Source organism: Amphibalanus amphitrite, unplaced genomic scaffold, assembly GCF_019059575.1.
Source record: "Amphibalanus amphitrite isolate SeventyFive unplaced genomic scaffold, NRLGWU_Aamphi_draft 001246F_arrow, whole genome shotgun sequence".
Taxonomy (NCBI): domain Eukaryota; kingdom Metazoa; phylum Arthropoda; class Thecostraca; order Balanomorpha; family Balanidae; genus Amphibalanus; species Amphibalanus amphitrite.
Window position 1 is genome coordinate 172,311 of NW_024882739.1, and position 19,993 is coordinate 192,303.

At 52.6% G+C, this 19,993-nt stretch overlaps 1 protein-coding gene across 1 annotated transcript; it reads right to left on the reverse strand.

The window, feature by feature from the left end:
* Nucleotides 1–723: 723 nt before the first annotated feature.
* On the reverse strand, nt 724–18,618 carry LOC122371466 (the record flags this gene model as incomplete). The annotated part of the gene is made up of 5 exons (XM_043347809.1): nt 724–1,485; nt 2,011–2,172; nt 2,698–2,859; nt 3,389–3,550; nt 18,600–18,618. Coding segments are annotated over 5 exons (760 nt in total), but the record flags the coding sequence as incomplete, so codon positions are not given.
* Nucleotides 18,619–19,993: the final 1,375 nt, after the last annotated feature.

Below are 19,993 nucleotides of genomic sequence, written 5' to 3' on the forward strand. Positions count from 1 at the left end.
GTCCCGAATATCGATCATTTTCATCGATATTCGCGGCGCGCATGCGCACTGCCAATATCGATGACCTTGAATGCACATTCACATTCGTTCCGAATATCGATCAGTTTCATCGACATTCACATTGGCGGCGCGCATGCGCACTGCGAATATCGATGACCTTGAATGCACATTCACATTCGCGTTCCGAATATCGATCAGTTTGATCGACATTCAGGTTGGCGGCGCGCATGCGCGCTGCGAATATCGATGACCTTGAATGCACATTCACATTCGCTGCGCGCATGCGCACTGCGAATATCGATGACCTTGAGTGCACATTCAGATTCAGTGGAGGGGGGAGGAGGGGGGGGGGGTATCAATTCCCGCGGCATAGGCGGCGGAACGGGGAGGGCACCGGGAGTTTCTTACATGCGCAGAGGCGTTTCCAGAGCCTAGTTCTTGGAGGCACTTTTCGCCAGACTTCGACTTTTCCGATATTTACCGGTAGAGAACGTTTTTAGCCGCGCGTTAGCAATGGTATTTTGCGGCACAATTCTGTTCTCAATTTGAAATCCTTTGTATGTCTTCTAAACTACAAATGCATTCAAGCGATGACGTTTGATTTTGTTTGTTAATTTTTGTGGTAGGTAAATCAGGAGCTGCGTGCGGCCGCGAAACAGCTCGTTTTGTGTGCCTCCAGCACCTCGGTACATCTGGCTTCAATCAAAAGAAAGGAACTGCAACATAGTTACATATATTGTATTTATCATAGCACCGGACACAGCCGGCCAACAGGCGCGAGCAGCACACGCTCCCTAGCAACTTAATACTGGGTCAGCGGCGACAGAGCCGGCCGTGAGATCACGCAGCGTCGCCAGCCGCGCCAGGAACTCAACAGAACAGTGTACGGGGCCAGCAGCAGCCGCTCCGCCCCGCCCCGCCGCGCGGGTCGCAACTGTCCCACCCCGTGAGCACGTGGGGGCCTCCTCTGACGCCGCAGGGAACACACGATCCCTCCAAGACACAGGTGCAGACAGGCACTGGGGTATCCGCACGCTGTCCATGTGGACTCGAACGGGCATCCAAACTGGAGGTCCAGGCCGACCGACTCCAATCGCCCTGGCGACTACACGCGACATTGGATCCTGCCCGCCGCGCCGGTAGATGTTAGCAGCGGGCAGACTCCACCGCGCAACCCACTCTGTAGCCCAGGGGGCCCGGGGTTCGCCCCATGATCGGAGCACGCCGCCGTCACGAACTACAGCCGCGCGCTTCCGCCGCCGGAGGCGCTGGCGGCGGTGCGGCAGCCGTTAGAAGCTCTGCGCGACGTGACGGAGCGCCGATGACGACGACGGCGCGGTGTGCGTGATGAAGCAGATGAGACGGGTGGGCACTGGGCAGCACTCCGGCGTTCAGCTGGTAAAACTCCACCAGCTGGATGACGTCGTACAAGCGAGTCTTACCGCCGTCCAGCACCGTGACCGGCGGCTGACTGGTGTCCTTTACCTGTGGAGGGGAGAAAATGGTCAACTGAGGTCGGTGGGCGACCAGCAGGGGGCCAATGAGATGGCCGGATCGACACCGGATTAATCTTTATGCACGTATGATCGCTACTAATGATAGCACGACCGGTAAGTCATCGTCCAGGGAAATCTAAGTCTAAATGTAGTACAAACTGTCGGAAGACAACGGCTAATCGTCGCGAATCCCAAACCGTTTCGCAATAATCCATGACCTACGCCAACAATTGGCAACAGAACTCGGCCAAAGTCTACTAATATCGAGCCAGCTGGCCTCTTCTCCTCCCTTCCAGAGCCTTCCTGGGCATTTCACAACTGCTACCCTACCAGCTGGATGCACGTTCGTCGCTCATTCATCATGTCTAGTTCATGAGCGTCAGTTTCTTTTGAAATGTGAGCTGCCGACCAGCGTCCCAGATTAAACTTTGCATCTCGAATGGGCCGAGCGGGGAAAACAACCGCGGCTCTGAGAGGGTCCCGAAAGGCTAAGCGCTAGACGGGGCTAACTCACCTGGAGAATAAAACGCCGGGACCAGAAAGCGGTCTCATTTCCAGCACTGGTGGGCAGCACTCTGGCGTTCAGCTGGTAAAACTCCACCAGCTGGATGACGTCGTACAAGCGAGTCTTGCCGCCGTCCAGCACCGTGACCGGCGGCTGACTGGTGTCCTTTACCTGTGGAGGGGAGAAAATGGTCAACTGAGGTCGGTGGGCGACCAGCAGGGGGCCAATGAGATGGCCGGATCGACACCGGATTAATCTTTATGCACGTATGATCGCTACTAATGATAGCACGACCGGTAAGTCATCGTCCAGGGAAATCTAAGTCTAAATGTAGTACAAACTGTCGGAAGACAACGGCTAATCGTCGCGAATCCCAAACCGTTTCGCAATAATCCATGACCTACGCCAACAATTGGCAACAGAACTCGGCCAAAGTCTACTAATATCGAGCCAGCTGGCCTCTTCTCCTCCCTTCCAGAGCCTTCCTGGGCATTTCACAACTGCTACCCTACCAGCTGGATGCACGTTCGTCGCTCATTCATCATGTCTAGTTCATGAGCGTCAGTTTCTTTTGAAATGTGAGCTGCCGACCAGCGCCCCAGATTAAACTTTGCATCTCGAATGGGCCGAGCGGGGAAAACAACCGCGGCTCTGAGAGGGTCCCGAAAGGCTAAGCGCTAGACGGGGCTAACTCACCTGGAGAATAAAACGCCGGGACCAGAAAGCGGTCTCATTTCCAGCACTGGTGGGCAGCACTCTGGCGTTCAGCTGGTAAAACTCCACCAGCTGGATGACGTCGTACAAGCGAGTCTTGCCGCCGTCCAGCACCGTGACCGGCGGCTGACTGGTGTCCTTTACCTGTGGAGGGGAGAAAATGGTCAACTGAGGTCGGTGGGCGACCAGCAGGGGGCCAATGAGATGGCCGGATCGACACCGGATTAATCTTTATGCACGTATGATCGCTACTTATGATAGCACGACCGGTAAGTCATCGTCCAGGGAAATCTAAGTCTAAATGTAGTACAAACTGTCGGAAGACAACGGCTAATCGTCGCGAATCCCAAACCGTTTCGCAATAATCCATGACCTAGGTACGCCAACAATTGGCAACAGAACTGGGCCAAAGTCTACTAATATCGAGCCGGCTGGCCTCTTCTCCTCCCTTCCAGAGCCTTCCTGGGCATTTCACAACTGCTACCCTACCAGCTGGATGCACGTTCGTCGCTCATTCATTATGTCTAGTTCATGAGCGTCAGTTTCTTCTGAAATGTGAGCTGCCGACCAGCGTCCCAGATTAAACTTTGCATCTCGAATGGGCCGAGCGGCGAAAACAACCGCGGCTCTGAGAGGGTCCCGAAAGGCTAAGCGCTAGACGGGGCTAACTCACCTGGAGAATAAAACGCCGGGACCAGAAAGCGGCCTCATTTCCAGCACTGGTGGGCAGCACTCCGGCGTTCAGCTGGTAAAACTCCACCAGCTGGATGACGTCGTACAAGCGAGTCTTGCCGCCGTCCAGCACCGTGACCGGCGGCTGACTGGTGTCCTTTACCTGTGGAGGGGAGAAAATGGTCAACTGAGGTCGGTGGGCGACCAGCAGGGGGCCAATGAGATGGCCGGATCGACACCGGATTAATCTTTATGCACGTATGATCGCTACTTATGATAGCACGACCGGTAAGTCATCGTCCAGGGAAATCTAAGTCTAAATGTAGAACAAACTGTCGGAAGACAACGGCTAATCGTCGCGAATCCCAAACCGTTTCGCAATAATCCATGACCTACGCCAACAATTGGCAACAGAACTCGGCCAAAGTCTACTAATATCGAGCCAGCTGGCCTCTTCTCCTCCCTTCCAGAGCCTTCCTGGGCATGGGCGTCACCACCACTAGGGACACTAGGGACATTGTCCCTAGAAGTTTTGAAATCATCGAAAACTACTAGGGATTGTCCTTAGAAGTTTTTGGAGCTCCCTTTACTGGGGACACGCAAAGAACCCGGGACACAATAATGACGCAACTTGCTCAGCTCTCCAAACACATGTGTTTTGCGTTGCGAACGGTCGCGTCAACATCGCCACGATAAATAAAAAGGCCCACGAGCGGTGTGCCTCCTCACAGATGTGACGGTGTCCTCCGGCCTCCAGGCACGTGCGTGTGGTCGCCGTAAAGCTGGATACGGCAGGCCGGCACTCGTCCGAGAAATTGGTCGAGTTTGTTTCCCAGTCACCCGAGGAGACACCCGAGCCGATTCTGGAGGTGCCCAGCGTGATTGCTCAAACGAACTCGGCTGGTTACATACAGGTCCAGCTTATAAACCCGACCGATGACGATATGCAACTGCCCGCCGGTTACGAGCTGGGGCAGACCCAGCTGTATGAGGGGCTGGTCGCCAAAGTGCGCGTGGACCCGGCGGGAGGTCAGGATCAGGGCAGTACTGGGCCGCCGCTCTGGGCCGGCCGCTGGTCAAGCCAACATTTCCTAAATCAATTCCCTCTGGAACATCGGAGTGGGGATCGGAGACGGCGGGTAGAGGGGGGAGGCATCAGGGCCATGCCCCCCGCCCAAAGGGAAAATCAGGGGTCATCATATAATTTGCCCCCCCCCCCAAAAAAAAACAAGCGATGGGGCCCCGGCCCTTATTCGATTGTCACTAGGCTCAAGAAACCCACATCAGCTATTGACAGCTCCATACCGGTCTTTTAGGGCCCTACACTGACCTCTGAGGGCCCTTCCATGGTGGTCAAGTGCCCACACTGACCGTGGAGGACCCGCATTGACCTCTGAGGGCCCTCCGCTGGCCTTTAAGGGCCCCTAAACCGGCCTCAGGGGCCCATCCGGCGTCTGAGGGCCTCACATCGGCCTCTGGCGGCAGTTCTGTCTCTGGGGTACGAAGACTAACCTTTACGTGTCCCTGAGGGCCCTGTACTGGATTTTGAAGACCCGATGCCGGCCTCTAAGGCCGCATCGTCCTCTGAGGGCCAATCTTGGCTTTTGAGGGCACTCTGCTTGTCTCTGGTCCAACTCTGGGGTCTCGCTGGCCCATGCCGGTCTTTTAGGAACCCACACTGACCTATGAGGCCCCATGCTGGCCTGTAAGGGCCAATTATATTAGCCTCTGAGGGTTTCGCACTGGATTCGGAAGATCCGATGCCGGACCTTTCATGGCCTGCATTGGCCTCTGGGGGACCATTTTGGGCTCTGAGGGCCCTCTGCTGGCCTCTGGGGTCCAACAGGTTTGCATAGGCAGAATGATGTGGGCACGCGTTTCCTGATTGAAGAATATGCCTACATACTACCGCATAACTTATTCGTTTTTTCCCCAACTAAATATTAATTATTATCCCTCGTTTTTAAATTAGGCAGTGGCCGAAATCCAACAAGGAACGAAGATTTGGGGGTAGGTGGGCATTGGCGACCAGACTCAAGGAAAGGTTTGTGGCGACGCCCTGGAAAAGTGTCCCTAGAAGTTCTGAAACCGTGGTGACGCCGCTGTATCCTGGGCATTTCACAACTGCTACCCTACCAGCTGGATGCACGTTCGTCGATCATTCATCATGTCTAGTTCATGAGCGTCAGTTTCTTTTGAAATGTGAGCTGCCGACCAGCGTCCCAGATTAAAGCAGCCTCGACACATCCCTTTGATGGCACCGTGATGACGTCGTTCGGCAGGCATGATACTAATTAACCATGGCGTGGTACAGTGCAACGACAAAATGATGAAGGGATGGCAATCTTCAACGAGGCTGACGCGTTATAGGAGGCCAGTTCCGGCAAACAGTGATAGATAACATTTTAATGATAGAAGAAAGGCCCCAGCCAGGCGAGCTGCGTGCAACGGCACCAACTGAACGACCTGGAAAATTTACAGGAGACCAAAAACCGTTACTTCGGATTGTGACTTAGCCCCCGCATGTGTGCGGCGTTTGCCAGCGTAATGTGTACGGCGGGGGGGGGGGGGGGGTCCGTTGAACCCGCCTGCCGTTCGGCCCCTGATCGAGCTAGAGGTTCGCGGAAAAAACGAGCGTGTTGCCCGTGATGAGAGGAAGCCGATGATACCCAATTTTAAGGTCCTAGGTAATTGGTTGACCTTCCAGGTCAGGTCAATGGCCCAAAAGTCGAGAAAATCGGGACCTGTTAGAATTTCGTAAAGTGAAGCTGTTGTGGCTTTTTTTTTGGTGTGCTGATCACGAATTTCATATTACTTTTGATTACAGATGATGTCTTCATGCATTTAGGCCAGGTCGGGTCAGGTCAGGTCAGGTCGACCAGTAGGCGTCCTGACGGCTATCCATAGTAGGTGTCAACTACCACTGACGGCGTCGTAACATGTTACGAAGGCACTAAACTACTTCGCAAATGTTCAAATGGATGCTAAATTCGAAATCAGCCCGAAAACTACCCTTGAAACATGTAATATACGAAAAAGTGAACCGAGGTCATCTAAGGTCAATGACCTGACCTTCAGGTGACGTTGACACCCACCGTAATTCGTGGGACGAACATCATTTCACATGTTTCGACGTTTATAATCACAAAAAGACTGGAAACGCGCGGATAATGTGAGCTGACATACGCCAAATCGCGATTCCGGCCGAACATGGTCTCGAGAATCAGGTCACAGGTCAAAGGTCATTTCGGTCAGGGTCATGCAATTTTCAGGGTAACTGTAAAGTTGATCAACTCGAGGGTACTGAAAGTTTTGTCGCGATCAGCCGCAGTTTGCGCGAGTTATTTGGGAACAAACCATGGAGGGGTCCATCCGACCCCTCCCCCGGCCCCTACACATGCGAGGGTTAAGGTAGATTTTGTATCGATTACCAATGGTGGCACCTTGTTGTCGAAACGTCTAAAATACAAAAAGATTTAGATTTTAATTATCATTTTGGTTTGCAACCATTAGTCACCATATTTCATAAAATCACAGAGCAAAGCGACATCGGCATTCGCCCATCCCCCTCCGTCCGTCGTCAAAACACATACCTTAGAGCCTCTTTAGCGGGTGTGTTCTCCTGGGATGGTGACTTTCTGCCAGCTCGATGGCCCTCAGCCCTGGCCTCGACTGGGTCGCTAAACACGCTGCCGCAGCTGCCGGTGAAATCCATGGCGACCAGAGAACGAAAACTTTGCTGCAGAGGGAGAGAGAGAGGGGGGGGGGCAGTCAGAAGTTCGGTAAAGGAAGGGCAGGGGGTAGATAGCAGACCTAGAATCTACATCGGACACCGCCGCACACGGAGGGTGTCAGGGTGCTCAGACGAGGCACAAAACACCCGACAGCCGGGCAACTACAAGCCATACACAATCTCAGGAAACGTAACGGACTCAGGGACCGTCCCGCTCACAAAACATGGTCGCGTGCCAGCCGTCGGTGAAACGTCGTCTCAAAGCTCCCACCCCATCCCTCTGCCCTGCTCCATCCCTCTCTCCTCGGCATTGGCATCGGCGAGCTGGCGAGCACCAGCAGACGAATCGCGGCCAGAATCGCCAGGCAGCGCATCAGGTCGCAGTGCATTGACAGCAAAGCTGCTCCAGAAGTGCAACGCAGCTTGTGACACGGATGAGGATCTCTTGTGGGCACGCACGTGAGTTGGGAACTCCCGTCCTCAACCGACACTGTGGGCACTGTTGTCCTCAACCGACGCGATGTTGCCACCAGACTGGTTATTGATTCGCCTTTTTTGGATCAATTCAATCATTGACTCATTTGATTATTTTTCAAAGATTCAATCACCGTTCAATTCCTTAAAAAATGGTGAATCGATTCCTTTTGATTCAGAGATTAAAAAAGGAATGATGCACTTTTGATTGGGCCAAAAAATAATTGAACGATTCTTTTTCCGATTCAATTTCAAAAAGATCCCTGATTTAGGGATACTATTGCATCTGTTGTGTTCTTCTCGTCAGTGTTATGCAATTATCATCCCATGACACTGGAAGTATTGTTGATGATGAACTATCTGTACAGTTCAAATTTTCTTAAATTCATGAAGCATACACTTCTTTGATTCAATCAACCCTGATTCCCAATTCGTTTGATTCAATCATGACTTGTGAATCGAAAAATCCTGACGGTGAACCAACCTTTTTGATTCAACAAATTTTGTTTTATACAGTCCAATCGATTCAATCACGGGTTAATCGAACACCAGTTTGGTTGCCACTCAGTGTGCTGAATATCACTGCACTGAATTGCACTGACCAACCAATTGAAACTACGTTAACACACAGACGTCTGGGGGGGGGGGCTGTGGATGGTTGATCCCACACGCAGCTGGAGTATGACTAATCCTTCCACACGCAAAGCAAGCCAACTTCTTGAAAGGATAGTGTGTCGGCTGGTGGGACGTTACCAGACATCTATCGCACTTGGTGGACTGGCAGGACAGAACCACATACCTACTTCTTTGGCAACTGCTTAGACTGACAGGTAGACTCAGCGTGTCTCGCCTTTGAACAATTGAAGCAAAATTGGGTCCTGAAAGGACACTGACTGGCCTGTTGCCTCCGACTGTTAAACCTTGGACACCTCACCGTGGCTGCCGACCGGGCGAGATGCAGTTGTTGTGGTGCCACCTGGCTGAAAAGAAGTCCTGGCCTGTTGAGGTCACCCAGCTGGGTTCTGGTCACCTCCAGGCGTTGGGCCATTTCCACAGCCTTTTGAAGCGTCAGGTGTGGATCTGCAAAAAACTTCTGCAACTCCGGGTCCTTACACCTGGCAACAGCACATTCCAGCACAACAGTTTCTCTGGCTACAATATAGCCACAGCGATCCGCCTGCAGTCTCAAGTAAGGCCGCGAGATATGAATGCGTCAAACCGCTCCCCCTCCTTCCTGTACATTGTACAAATCATGTAATATAGACATTTCGTATGTGACATTCACTTGTGGTTGAAAAAAAGCTTTCAGCTTTTCTGTAAGAAGCTTGTACTTATCTGCAGAACGTGACACTCCAGCAGGTTAGGGGAGAGTGCGTACAATTTCCTTACCATAAGCGTTTGACGAACAACGGCACAATGCAAAGTGAAGCATTGGGCCTTGCAAGGAGTGCATACACTCACGATTTAAGATAGTTTTAGATCATCCACGAAGCCAAAATAATACTGAACTAGGAGCCTCATCCCCTATTGTCTGTCAGTTATGGGACTACGCTCGCAACACCGAAGTGGGAGCCTCATCCCCAACTGTCTGTCAGTCATGACACTATCCCTATTGTCTGTCAGTCATGGGACTACGCTCACAATACCGAAGTAGGAGCCTCATTCCCTAGTGTCAGTCATGGGACTGTCCTCTACGGTGTCTCAGTCATGGGACTACGCTCACAATACCGAAGTAAGAGCCTCATCCCCTACCGTCAGTCATGGGACTATCCTCTACGGTGTCTCAGTCATAGGACTACGCTCACAATACCCCCTGCTGTCTGTCAGTCATGGCACTATACCTACCGTCTGTCAGTCATGGGACTACGCTCACAATACCGAAGTAGGAGCCTCATCCCCTACTGTCTGTCAGTCATGGCACTATACCTACCGTCTGTCAGTCATGGGACTACGCTCACAATACCGAAGTAGGAGCCTCATCCCCTACTGTCTGTCAGTCATGGGACTGTCCTCTACGGTGTCTCAGTCATGGGACTACGCTCACAATACCGAAGTAGGAGCCTCATCCCCTACTGTCTGTCAGTCATGGGACTACGCTCACAATACCGAAGTAGGAGCCTCACCCCCTACTGTCAGTCAGTCATGGCACAATACCTACTGTCTGTCAGTCATGGGACTACGCTCACAATACCGAAGTAGGAGCCTCATCCCCTACTGTCTGACAGTCATGGCACTACACCTACCGTCTGTCAGTCATGGGACTACGCTCACAATACCGAAGTAGGAGCCTCATCCGCTACTGTCTGTCAGTCATGGCACTATCCCTACTGTCTGTCAGTCATGGGACTACGCTCACAATACCGAAGTAGGAGCCTCATCCCCTACTGTCTGTCAGTCATGGGACAGTCCCCTACTGTCTGTCATTCATGGCACTATCCCTACTGTCTGTCAGTCATGGGACTACGCTCACAATACCGAAGTAGGAGCCTCATCCCCTACTGTCTGTCAGTCATGGCACTATCCCTAGTCTCTACTGTCTGTCAGTCATGGGACTACGCTCACAATACCGAAGTAGGAGCCTCATCCCCTACCGTCTGTCAGTCATGAAACTGTCCTCTACGGTGTCTCAGTCATGGGACTACGCTCACAATACCGAAGTAGGAGCCTCATCCCCTACTGTCTGTCAGTCATGGCACTATACCTACCGTCTGTCAGTCATAGGACTACGCTCACAATACCGAAGTAGGAGCCTCATCCCCTACTGTCTGTCAGTCATGGCACTATACCTACTGTCTGTCAGTCATGGGACTACGCTCACAATACCGAAGTAGGAGCCTCATCCCCTAACGTCTGTCAGTCATGGGACTGTCCTCTACGGTGTCTCAGTCATGGGACTACGCTCACAATACCGAAGTAGGAGCCTCATCCCCTACTGTCAGTCATGGAACTGTCCCCTACGGTGTCTCAGTCATGGGACTACGCTCACAATACCGAAGTAGGAGCCTCATCCCCTACTGTCAGTCATGGGACTGTCCTATACGGTGTCTCAGTCATGGGACTACGCTCACAATACCGAAGTAGGAGCCTCATCCCCTAACGTCTGTCAGTCATGGGACTGTCCTCTACGGTGTCTCAGTCATGGGACTACGCTCACAATACCGAAGTAGGAGCCTCATCCCCTACTGTCAGTCATGGGACTGTCCTCTACGGTGTCTCAGTCATGGGACTACGCTCACAATACCGAAGTAGGAGCCTCATCCCCTAACGTCTGTCAGTCATGGGACTGTCCTCTACGGTGTCTCAGTCATGGGACTACGCTCACAATACCGAAGTAGGAGCCTCATCCCCTACTGTCAGTCATGGAACTGTCCCCTACGGTGTCTCAGTCATGGGACTACGCTCACAATACCGAAGTAGGAGCCTCATCCCCTACTGTCTGTCAGTCATGGCACTGTCTCTACCGTCTGTCAGTCATGGGACTACGCTCACAATACCGAAGTAGGAGCCTCATCCCCTACTGTCTGTCAGTCATTGCACTGTCCCTACTGTCTGTCAGTCTTGGGACTACGCTCACAATACCGAAGTAGGAGCCTCATCCCCTAATGTCTGTCAGTCATGGCACTATCCCTACTGTCTGTCAGTCATGGGACTACGCTCACAATACCGAAGTAGGAGCCTCATCCCCTACTGTCAGTCATGGGACTGTCCTCTACGGTGTCTCAGTCATGGGACTACGCTCACAATACCGAAGTAGGAGCCTCATCCCCTACTGTCTGTCGGTCATGGCACTGTCCCTACTGTCTGTCAGTCTTGGGACTACGCTCACAATACCGAAGTAGGAGCCTCATCCCCTACTGTCAGTCATGGGACTGTCCTTAACGGTCTGTCAGTCATGGGACTACGCTCACAATACCGAAGTAGGAGCCTCATCCCCTAACGTCTGTCAGTCATGGGACTGTCCTCTACGGTGTCTCAGTCATGGGACTACGCTCACAATACCGAAGTAGGAGCCTCATCCCCTACTGTCAGTCATGGGACTGTCCTCTACAGTGTGTCAGTCATGGGACTACGCTCACAATACCGAAGTATGAGCCTCATCCCCTACTGTCAGTCATGGGACTGTCCTCTACGGTGTCTCAGTCATGGGACTACGCTCACAATACCGAAGTAGGAGCCTCATCCCCTACTGTCTGTCGGTCATGGCACTGTCCCTACTGTCTGTCAGTCTTGGGACTACGCTCACAATACCGAAGTAGGAGCCTCATCCCCTACTGTCAGTCATGGGACTGTCCTTAACGGTCTGTCAGTCATGGGACTACGCTCACAATACCGAAGTAGGAGCCTCATCCCCTAACGTCTGTCAGTCATGGGACTGTCCTCTACGGTGTCTCAGTCATGGGACTACGCTCACAATACCGAAGTAGGAGCCTCATCCCCTAACGTCTGTCAGTCATGGGACTGTCCTCTACGGTGTCTCAGTCATGGGACTACGCTCACAATACCGAAGTAGGAGCCTCATCCCCTACTGTCAGTCATGGGACTGTCCTCTACGGTGTGTCAGTCATGGGACTACGCTCACAATACCGAAGTAGGAGCCTCATCCCCTACTGTCAGTCATGGGACTGTCCTCTACGGTGTCTCAGTCATGGGACTACGCTCACAATACCGAAGTAGGAGCCTCATCCCCTACTGTCTGTCGGTCATGGCACTGTCCCTACTGTCTGTCAGTCTTGGGACTACGCTCATAATACCGAAGTAGGAGCCTCATCCCCTACTGTCAGTCATGGGACTGTCCTATATGGTGTGTCAGTCATGGGACTACGCTCACAATACCGAAGTAGGAGCCTCATCCCCTAACGTCTGTCAGTCATGGGACTGTCCTCTACGGTGTCTCAGTCATGGGACTACGCTCACAATACCGAAGTAGGAGCCTCATCCCCTAACGTATGTCAGTCATGGGACTGTCCTCTACGGTGTCTCAGTCATGGGACTACGCTCACAATACCGAAGTAGGAGCCTCATCCCCTACTGTCAGTCATGGGACTGTCCTCTACGGTGTCTCAGTCATGGGACTACGCTCACAATACCGAAGTAGGAGCCTCATCCCCTACTGTCTGTCGGTCATGGCACTGTCCCTACTGTCTGTCAGTCTTGGGACTACGCTCACAATACCGAAGTAGGAGCCTCATCCCCTACTGTCAGTCATGGGACTGTCCTTAACGGTCTGTCAGTCATGAGACTTCGCTCACAATACCGAAGTAGGAGCCTCATCCCCTAACGTCTGTCAGTCATGGGACTGTCCTCTACGGTGTCTCAGTCATGGGACTACGCTCACAATACCGAAGTAGGAGCCTCATCCCCTACTGTCAGTCATGGGACTGTCCTCTACGGTGTCTCAGTCATGGGACTACGCTCACAATACCGAAGTAGGAGCCTCATCCCCTACTGTCTGTCAGTCATGGCACTAAACCTACCGTCTGTCAGTCATGGGACTACGCTCACAATACCGAAGTAGGAGCCTCATCCCCTACTGTCAGTCATGGAACTGTCCCCTACGGTGTCTCAGTCATGGGACTACGCTCACAATACCGAAGTAGGAGCCTCATCCCCTACTGTCTGTCAGTCATGGCACTGTCTCTACCGTCTGTCAGTCATGGGACTACACTCACAATACCGAAGTAGGAGTCTCATCCCCTACTGTCTGTCAGTCATTGCACTGTCCCTACTGTCTGTCAGTCTTGGGACTACGCTCACAATACCGAAGTAGGAGCCTCATCCCCTAATGTCTGTCAGTCATGGCACTATCCCTACTGTCTGTCAGTCATGGGACTACGCTCACAATACCGAAGTAGGAGCCTCATCCCCTACTGTCAGTCATGGGACTGTCCTCTACGGTGTCTCAGTCATGGGACTACGCTCACAATACCGAAGTAGGAGCCTCATCCCCTACTGTCTGTCGGTCATGGCACTGTCCCTACTGTCTGTCAGTCTTGGGACTACGCTCACAATACCGAAGTAGGAGCCTCATCCCCTACTGTCAGTCATGGGACTGTCCTTAACGGTCTGTCAGTCATGGGACTACGCTCACAATACCGAAGTAGGAGCCTCATCCCCTAACGTCTGTCAGTCATGGGACTGTCCTCTACGGTGTCTCAGTCATGGGACTACGCTCACAATACCGAAGTAGGAGCCTCATCCCCTACTGTCAGTCATGGGACTGTCCTCTACAGTGTGTCAGTCATGGGACTACGCTCACAATACCGAAGTAGGAGCCTCATCCCCTACTGTCAGTCATGGGACTGTCCTCTACGGTGTCTCAGTCATGGGACTACGCTCACAATACCGAAGTAGGAGCCTCATCCCCTACTGTCTGTCGGTCATGGCACTGTCCCTACTGTCTGTCAGTCTTGGGACTACGCTCATAATACCGAAGTAGGAGCCTCATCCCCTACTGTCAGTCATGGGACTGTCCTTAACGGTCTGTCAGTCATGGGACTACGCTCACAATACCGAAGTAGGAGCCTCATCCCCTAACGTCTGTCAGTCATGGGACTGTCCTCTACGGTGTCTCAGTCATGGGACTACGCTCACAATACCGAAGTAGGAGCCTCATCCCCTACTGTCAGTCATGGGACTGTCCTCTACGGTGTGTCAGTCATGGGAGTACGCTCACAATACCGAAGTAGGAGCCTCATCCCCTAACGTCTGTCAGTCATGGGACTGTCCTCTACGGTGTCTCAGTCATGAGACTACGCTCACAATACCGAAGTAGGAGCCTCATCCCCTAACGTCTGTCAGTCATGGGACTGTCCTCTACGGTGTGTCAGTCATGGGACTACGCTCACAATACCGAAGTAGGAGCCTCATCCCCTACTGTCAGTCATGGGATTGTCCTCTACGGTGTGTCAGTCATGGGACTACGCTCACAATACCGAAGTAGGAGCCTCATCCCCTACTGTCAGTCATGGGACTGTCCCTACTGTCTGTCAGTCTTGGGACTACGCTCACAATACCGAAGTAGGAGCCTCATCCCCTACTGTCAGTCATGGGACTGTCCTTAACGGTCTGTCAGTCATGAGACTTCGCTCACAATACCGAAGTAGGAGCCTCATCCCCTAACGTCTGTCAGTCATGGGACTGTCCTCTACGGTGTCTCAGTCATGGGACTACGCTCACAATACCGAAGTAGGAGCCTCATCCCCTACTGTCTGTCAGTCATGGCACTGTCTCTACCGTCTGTCAGTCATGGGACTACGCTCACAATACCGAGGTAGGAGCCTCATCCCCTACTGTCAGTCATGGGACTGTCCTTAACGGTCTGTCAGTCATGGGACTACGCTCACAATACCGAAGTAGGAGCCTCATCCTCTACTGTCAGTCATGGGACTTTCCTCTACGGTGTCTCAGTCATGGGACTACGCTCACAATACCGAAGTAGGAGCCTCATCCCCTACCGTCTGTCAGTCATATGACTGTCCCCTACGGTCTCTCAGTCATGAGACTACGCTCGCAATACCGAAGTAGAAGCCTCATCCCCTACTGTCTGTCAGTCATGGCACCATCCCTATTGTCTGTCAGTCATGGGACTACGCTCACAATACCGAAGTAGGAGCCTCATCCCCTACCGTCTGTCAGTCATGGGACTGTCCCCTACGGTCTCTCAGTCATGGGGCTACGCTCACAATACCGAAGTAGGAGCCTCATCGCCTACTGTCTGTCAGTCATGGCACTATCCCTACTGTCTGTCAGGCATGGGACTACGCTCACAATACCGAAGTAGGAGTCTCATCCCCTACTGTCTGGTAGTCATGGGACTACGCTCACAATACCGAAGTACGGAGCCTGATCTCTTAAGTACCTAGGAAGGAACTTTAGTGATGATATAGTAAATCACCAGATGACACTAATACATGACTGATTCATATTTGACATACGTATGTTGTACAGGCAATGCATATGTCGTAAGCAGGGATGCGGAGCCGTGGAAATTTCAGACGGCTCCGGCTCCGGCTCCGGAGAAAAAAATCGGCTCCGGCTCCGGCTCCGGCTCCAGGTGAAATGTTATGGCGGCTCCGGCTCCGGCTCCGGCTCCGAGTAAAATGGTCCGGCTCCGGCGGCTCCGGCTCCGGCGGCTCAAGCTCCGACTCAGTACATCCCCTACGCAATCAATTAAATACGGGTGGAAGAAAAATTGGATTGGTTATACGCGTTACTCTTTGCCATGACCGGCTCACCGCGTCCCCGCGCAAACGCACCTCGGAGAGAACTGGCAGAACAAAGGGCTAGGAAGCGATGGCATTGGAAACGCAGTCGCCGCGAATCGGAGTTCAGTGAACCATCGTAAGCTGACACCCGTCTCGGCTGCATTGGGGGGTGAGGGGTGGGGTGTGTGTGGGATGAGACGGTGCTGGGAGTCGCAGTCCACTGCACTGGTTTGAAAACAATGGCCGTCACCTGATGACTGGTCCTCATGTTCTGGGGATGCAGTAGACGTGGGGGGGGGGGAAGAGCACACAGGAAGTTGTTTGCGTACTGTGGAATACTGGGAATATTCGGATTTTTTCATTCACTTGATGGCCCATGACGTAAGTACCATATGTTTTACTGCCTTGTACTGTCGAACCGAACTAGGTCAATTATTTTTTTCCTCTTCAAAAAATAAAAGGAGCCGGAGTCGCACCCTTTTTTGGCGGCTCCGGCTCCGGCTCCGGCTCCGGGCAAAATATGCCGGCTCCGGCGGCTCCGGCTCCGCATCCCTGGTCGTAAGCATTGGCTGAAATCCGGCATTTAACGAAATGTCTAGGCAAATGCCAGGTGGAGACCAGGCAGTCGCTGAAATATTGTCGAAAGTGACTGAGTACACTCATTACCTAGGCATTACATGAAATGCCTAAGTGACGTTCGACACTTTCTGTAACGATTACCGCCGATGGAAAATATCACCGATGGAATAGGATGATGGTGTATGATACCAAACATTGAACTCCATAGTCCATGGCGAGATGGCTGGTGCAAATCCCGTCGGGCCTATCCTAGCCTAGCGTAACCTAGCCTAACACAACCTTACTTATAACCTAGAGCCATAGGTGCAGGAACGTTTTCGAAAGTGTGGGGCGGGGGGCAGGCTCCCAGAGGCACAAAACCTCACCTACCCCCAAAATCCATTTTCTCCTCGGATTTCGGCCACTTTATTTTCGCAAGCATGCTCATTAATCGGTAAAAAAGTGACAAGAAAAAAATCGACCAAAATCTCAGGGAGACTCCCGTCCAGATATTAAATCTTATGGACGCGTCCCCCTGGCCTCCGCAGCCGTGTTGGCACCAGGAGCGGGTCCAGGAAAACTCCAAGGGGAGGGTCATGAATCGAAGTAGTGCCCCTACCTATACCCAAAAGTAAAACCTCAACGGATTTCGGCCACTTAATTTTGGTGGTGCCCTATTTTCATTTTTTCCCTGACAGGCCTGTGGTGTCCCTTGCGGGCCTGTGGTGCCCCTGCTAGGCCGCAGGTGCCCCTGGCAGGTTTGTGATGCCCCTGGAAGGACTGTGGTGCTTCTTACGAGCCAGAAGTGCCAGCGACAGGCCCATGGTGCCTCTGCGAGGCCGGTGGTGCCCCTGCAAGGCCGTGGTGCCCCTGCTAGGCCGCTGGTGCCCCTGGGCCCTGACAGGACTGTGGTGATGCTGACAAGCCTGAAGTGTCCCCGACAGGCACGTGATGCCCCTGACAGTCCCAGGGTGCCCCTGCGAGGCCAGTGGGTGCCCCTGGCAAGCCTGTGGTGCCCCTGACAGGCCTGTGGTGCTCCTGAAAGGACTATGGTGCCCCTGGGCCCTGACAAGCCTGAGGTGCTCCTGACAGGTCCGTGGTGCCCTTGACAGGCCCAAGGTGCCCATGCGAGGCCGGTGGTGCCCCTGGAAGGCCTTTGGTGCCCCTGGAAGACCTGTGGTGCCCCTGACAGGTCTGTGGTGCCCCTGGCAGACCTGTGGTGCTCTTGCTAGGCCGATGGTGCTCCTGACAGGCCGGTGGTGCCCCTGTCAGGTCTGTGGTGCCCCAGTCAGGTCTGTGGTGCCCCTGATAGGTCGGTGGTGCCCCTGGTAGGCCTGTAGTGCCCCCGGACCCCAAGGGGGCATGGCCCATGTGACCCCACCTTGGATCCGCCACTGGTTGGCACACATGCGAATTCCAGAAGCATCCAAAAACATTCTTATTACGAGCGAGCGTGAAACGTGAGAAGTGAAAAGTCAGCAAAAGGTGTGTGTGTGTGGGGGGGGGGGCAGTTAACATTGCTGGCCCCCCATTCGAAAGTGGGGGACCATGGCCCCCTCCCCCTGTTCCTACGCCTATGCCAGTAACCGATCAACCAATGGAAGGCTGCCTAACATAAATTGTTAGTTTACGCCGTTTACGCATTCTGCTGCGCCAGTATTGTCTCTCTTTGCAGCACGCGCTGCCCTCTAAGCTGCCACTTATTGCTTCTGACAAAATTTCCTTTCATTGGGTGGAGGAAAATTGCACTCAATAACGATGAAGCACAAATGGAAATCGTCATGGAAGGGCAGGCCGGAGAACCGTCAAGTTTGTTCTTCGCGGTGGTACCTACAAATACATTAATGTTTGGCAAAAACTGGTGGGGGGGGGGGGGCAGTTAACATTACTGGCCCCCACTATGAAAAGTGGGGAGCCACCGGCCTTCCCGTCCCCCCTGTTCCTACACCTATGGCTATGCCTAGAGCCTACTTTCACCGCCATAACACAGCAAACCTAACCTAACGTGGTTTGTGAAGGGTAGATAGTGTCTTAGACGAATATTCGAGTTACCAGATACTTTTTTACTTACGGTAGCTTTCGAAAGCACGTAGTCTTTTTTCCTCAGCCTAGAGTTAGACGATTAAACGCACATAGAAACAAGCTAACATTACAATCTAGTCGAAACATTAGACATGAAAAAATTAAGCATAAACAACCTTTAACATGATCCCTTCCCAGGTGACAGTTGAGACAGTCCTCACCGCGACCGCTCGGGCGATGCTTCACAACTACCAGGCGGGCTGGTGGAGGTGCCGTCTTGCTCCCCGGCGCCATCGGGCTGCATTTCTGGTCCGGGTCGTGTCCGAGAGCTTAACGCTGCGGTGACCTGTAAAACGAACTTTAACCCTCGCATGTGTGCGGCGTTTGCCAGCTTCTTATGTGTAGGGGGGGGGGGTCGGTTGGACGGTTGGACCCCCCCCCCCTTGCCGTTTGGCCCCTGATCGAGCTAGAGCTTCGCGGAAAAAACGAGCGTGTTGCCCGTGACGAGAGGAAGCCGATGATACCCAATTTTAAGGTCCTAGGTCATTGGTTGACCTTCCAGGTCAGGTCAATGACCCAAAGTCGGGAAAATCGGGACCTGTTAGAAAGTCGTAAAGTGTGGCTACTAAGGGGTTTTTCGGGGTGCTGATCACGAATATCGTGTTAGTTTTGATCACAGATGATGTCTTGAAGCATTTAGACCGAGTCGGGTCAGGTCAGGTCAGGTCAACCAGTAGGCGTCGTGACGGGTATTCGTAGTACGTGTCAACCGCCTCTGACAGCTTCGTAACATGTTACGAAGTCGCCAAAACTACTTCGTAAATGTTCAAATGGTTGCTAAATTCGAATTCAGCTCCAAAAACTAGCCTAGAAACATGTAAAACTCGAAAAAGTGAACCGAGGTCACGGCCGAGGTCACCAAAGGTCAATGACCTGACCTGACCTTCAGGTGACCTTGACACACACGGGAGTAACATCAAATCACATGTTTGAACGTTTGAAACCACGAAAAGCTTGCAAACACGCGGCTAGTGCGAGCCGACATACGCGAAATCGCGATTCCGGCCAAACATGCCACATGGTCTCGGAAAAGAGGTCACAGGTCAAAGGTCATTTTGGTCAGGGTCATGAAATTTTCAGGGTAGATGTAAAATCGATCAATGCGAGGGTACTGAAAGTTTCGTCGCGATCGGCCGCTTTTTACGCGAGTTATTCGCGAAAAACCATGGGGGGGTCCATCCGACCCCCCCCCCCTACACATGCGAGGGTTAACATTCAGGCTTCAGCTATCCCCAATACCTTCTAACCACCATCCCTTCTCGGTGACTAGCAAGGGCCAAGGCACTTCAGTGATTACAATTTCACCGCCATAACACAGCAAACCTAACCTAACGTGGTTCGTGAAAGGTTGATAGTGTCGTAGATGAATATTCAAGGTACCAGGTACTTTTTTTTACTTACGGTAGCTTTCGAAAGCACGTAGTCTTTTTTCCTCAGCCTAGAGTTAGACGATTAAACGCACATACATGTAGAAACAAGCTAACATTACAATCTAGTCGAAACATTAGACATGAAAAAATTAAGCATAAACAACCTTTAACATGATCCCTTCCCA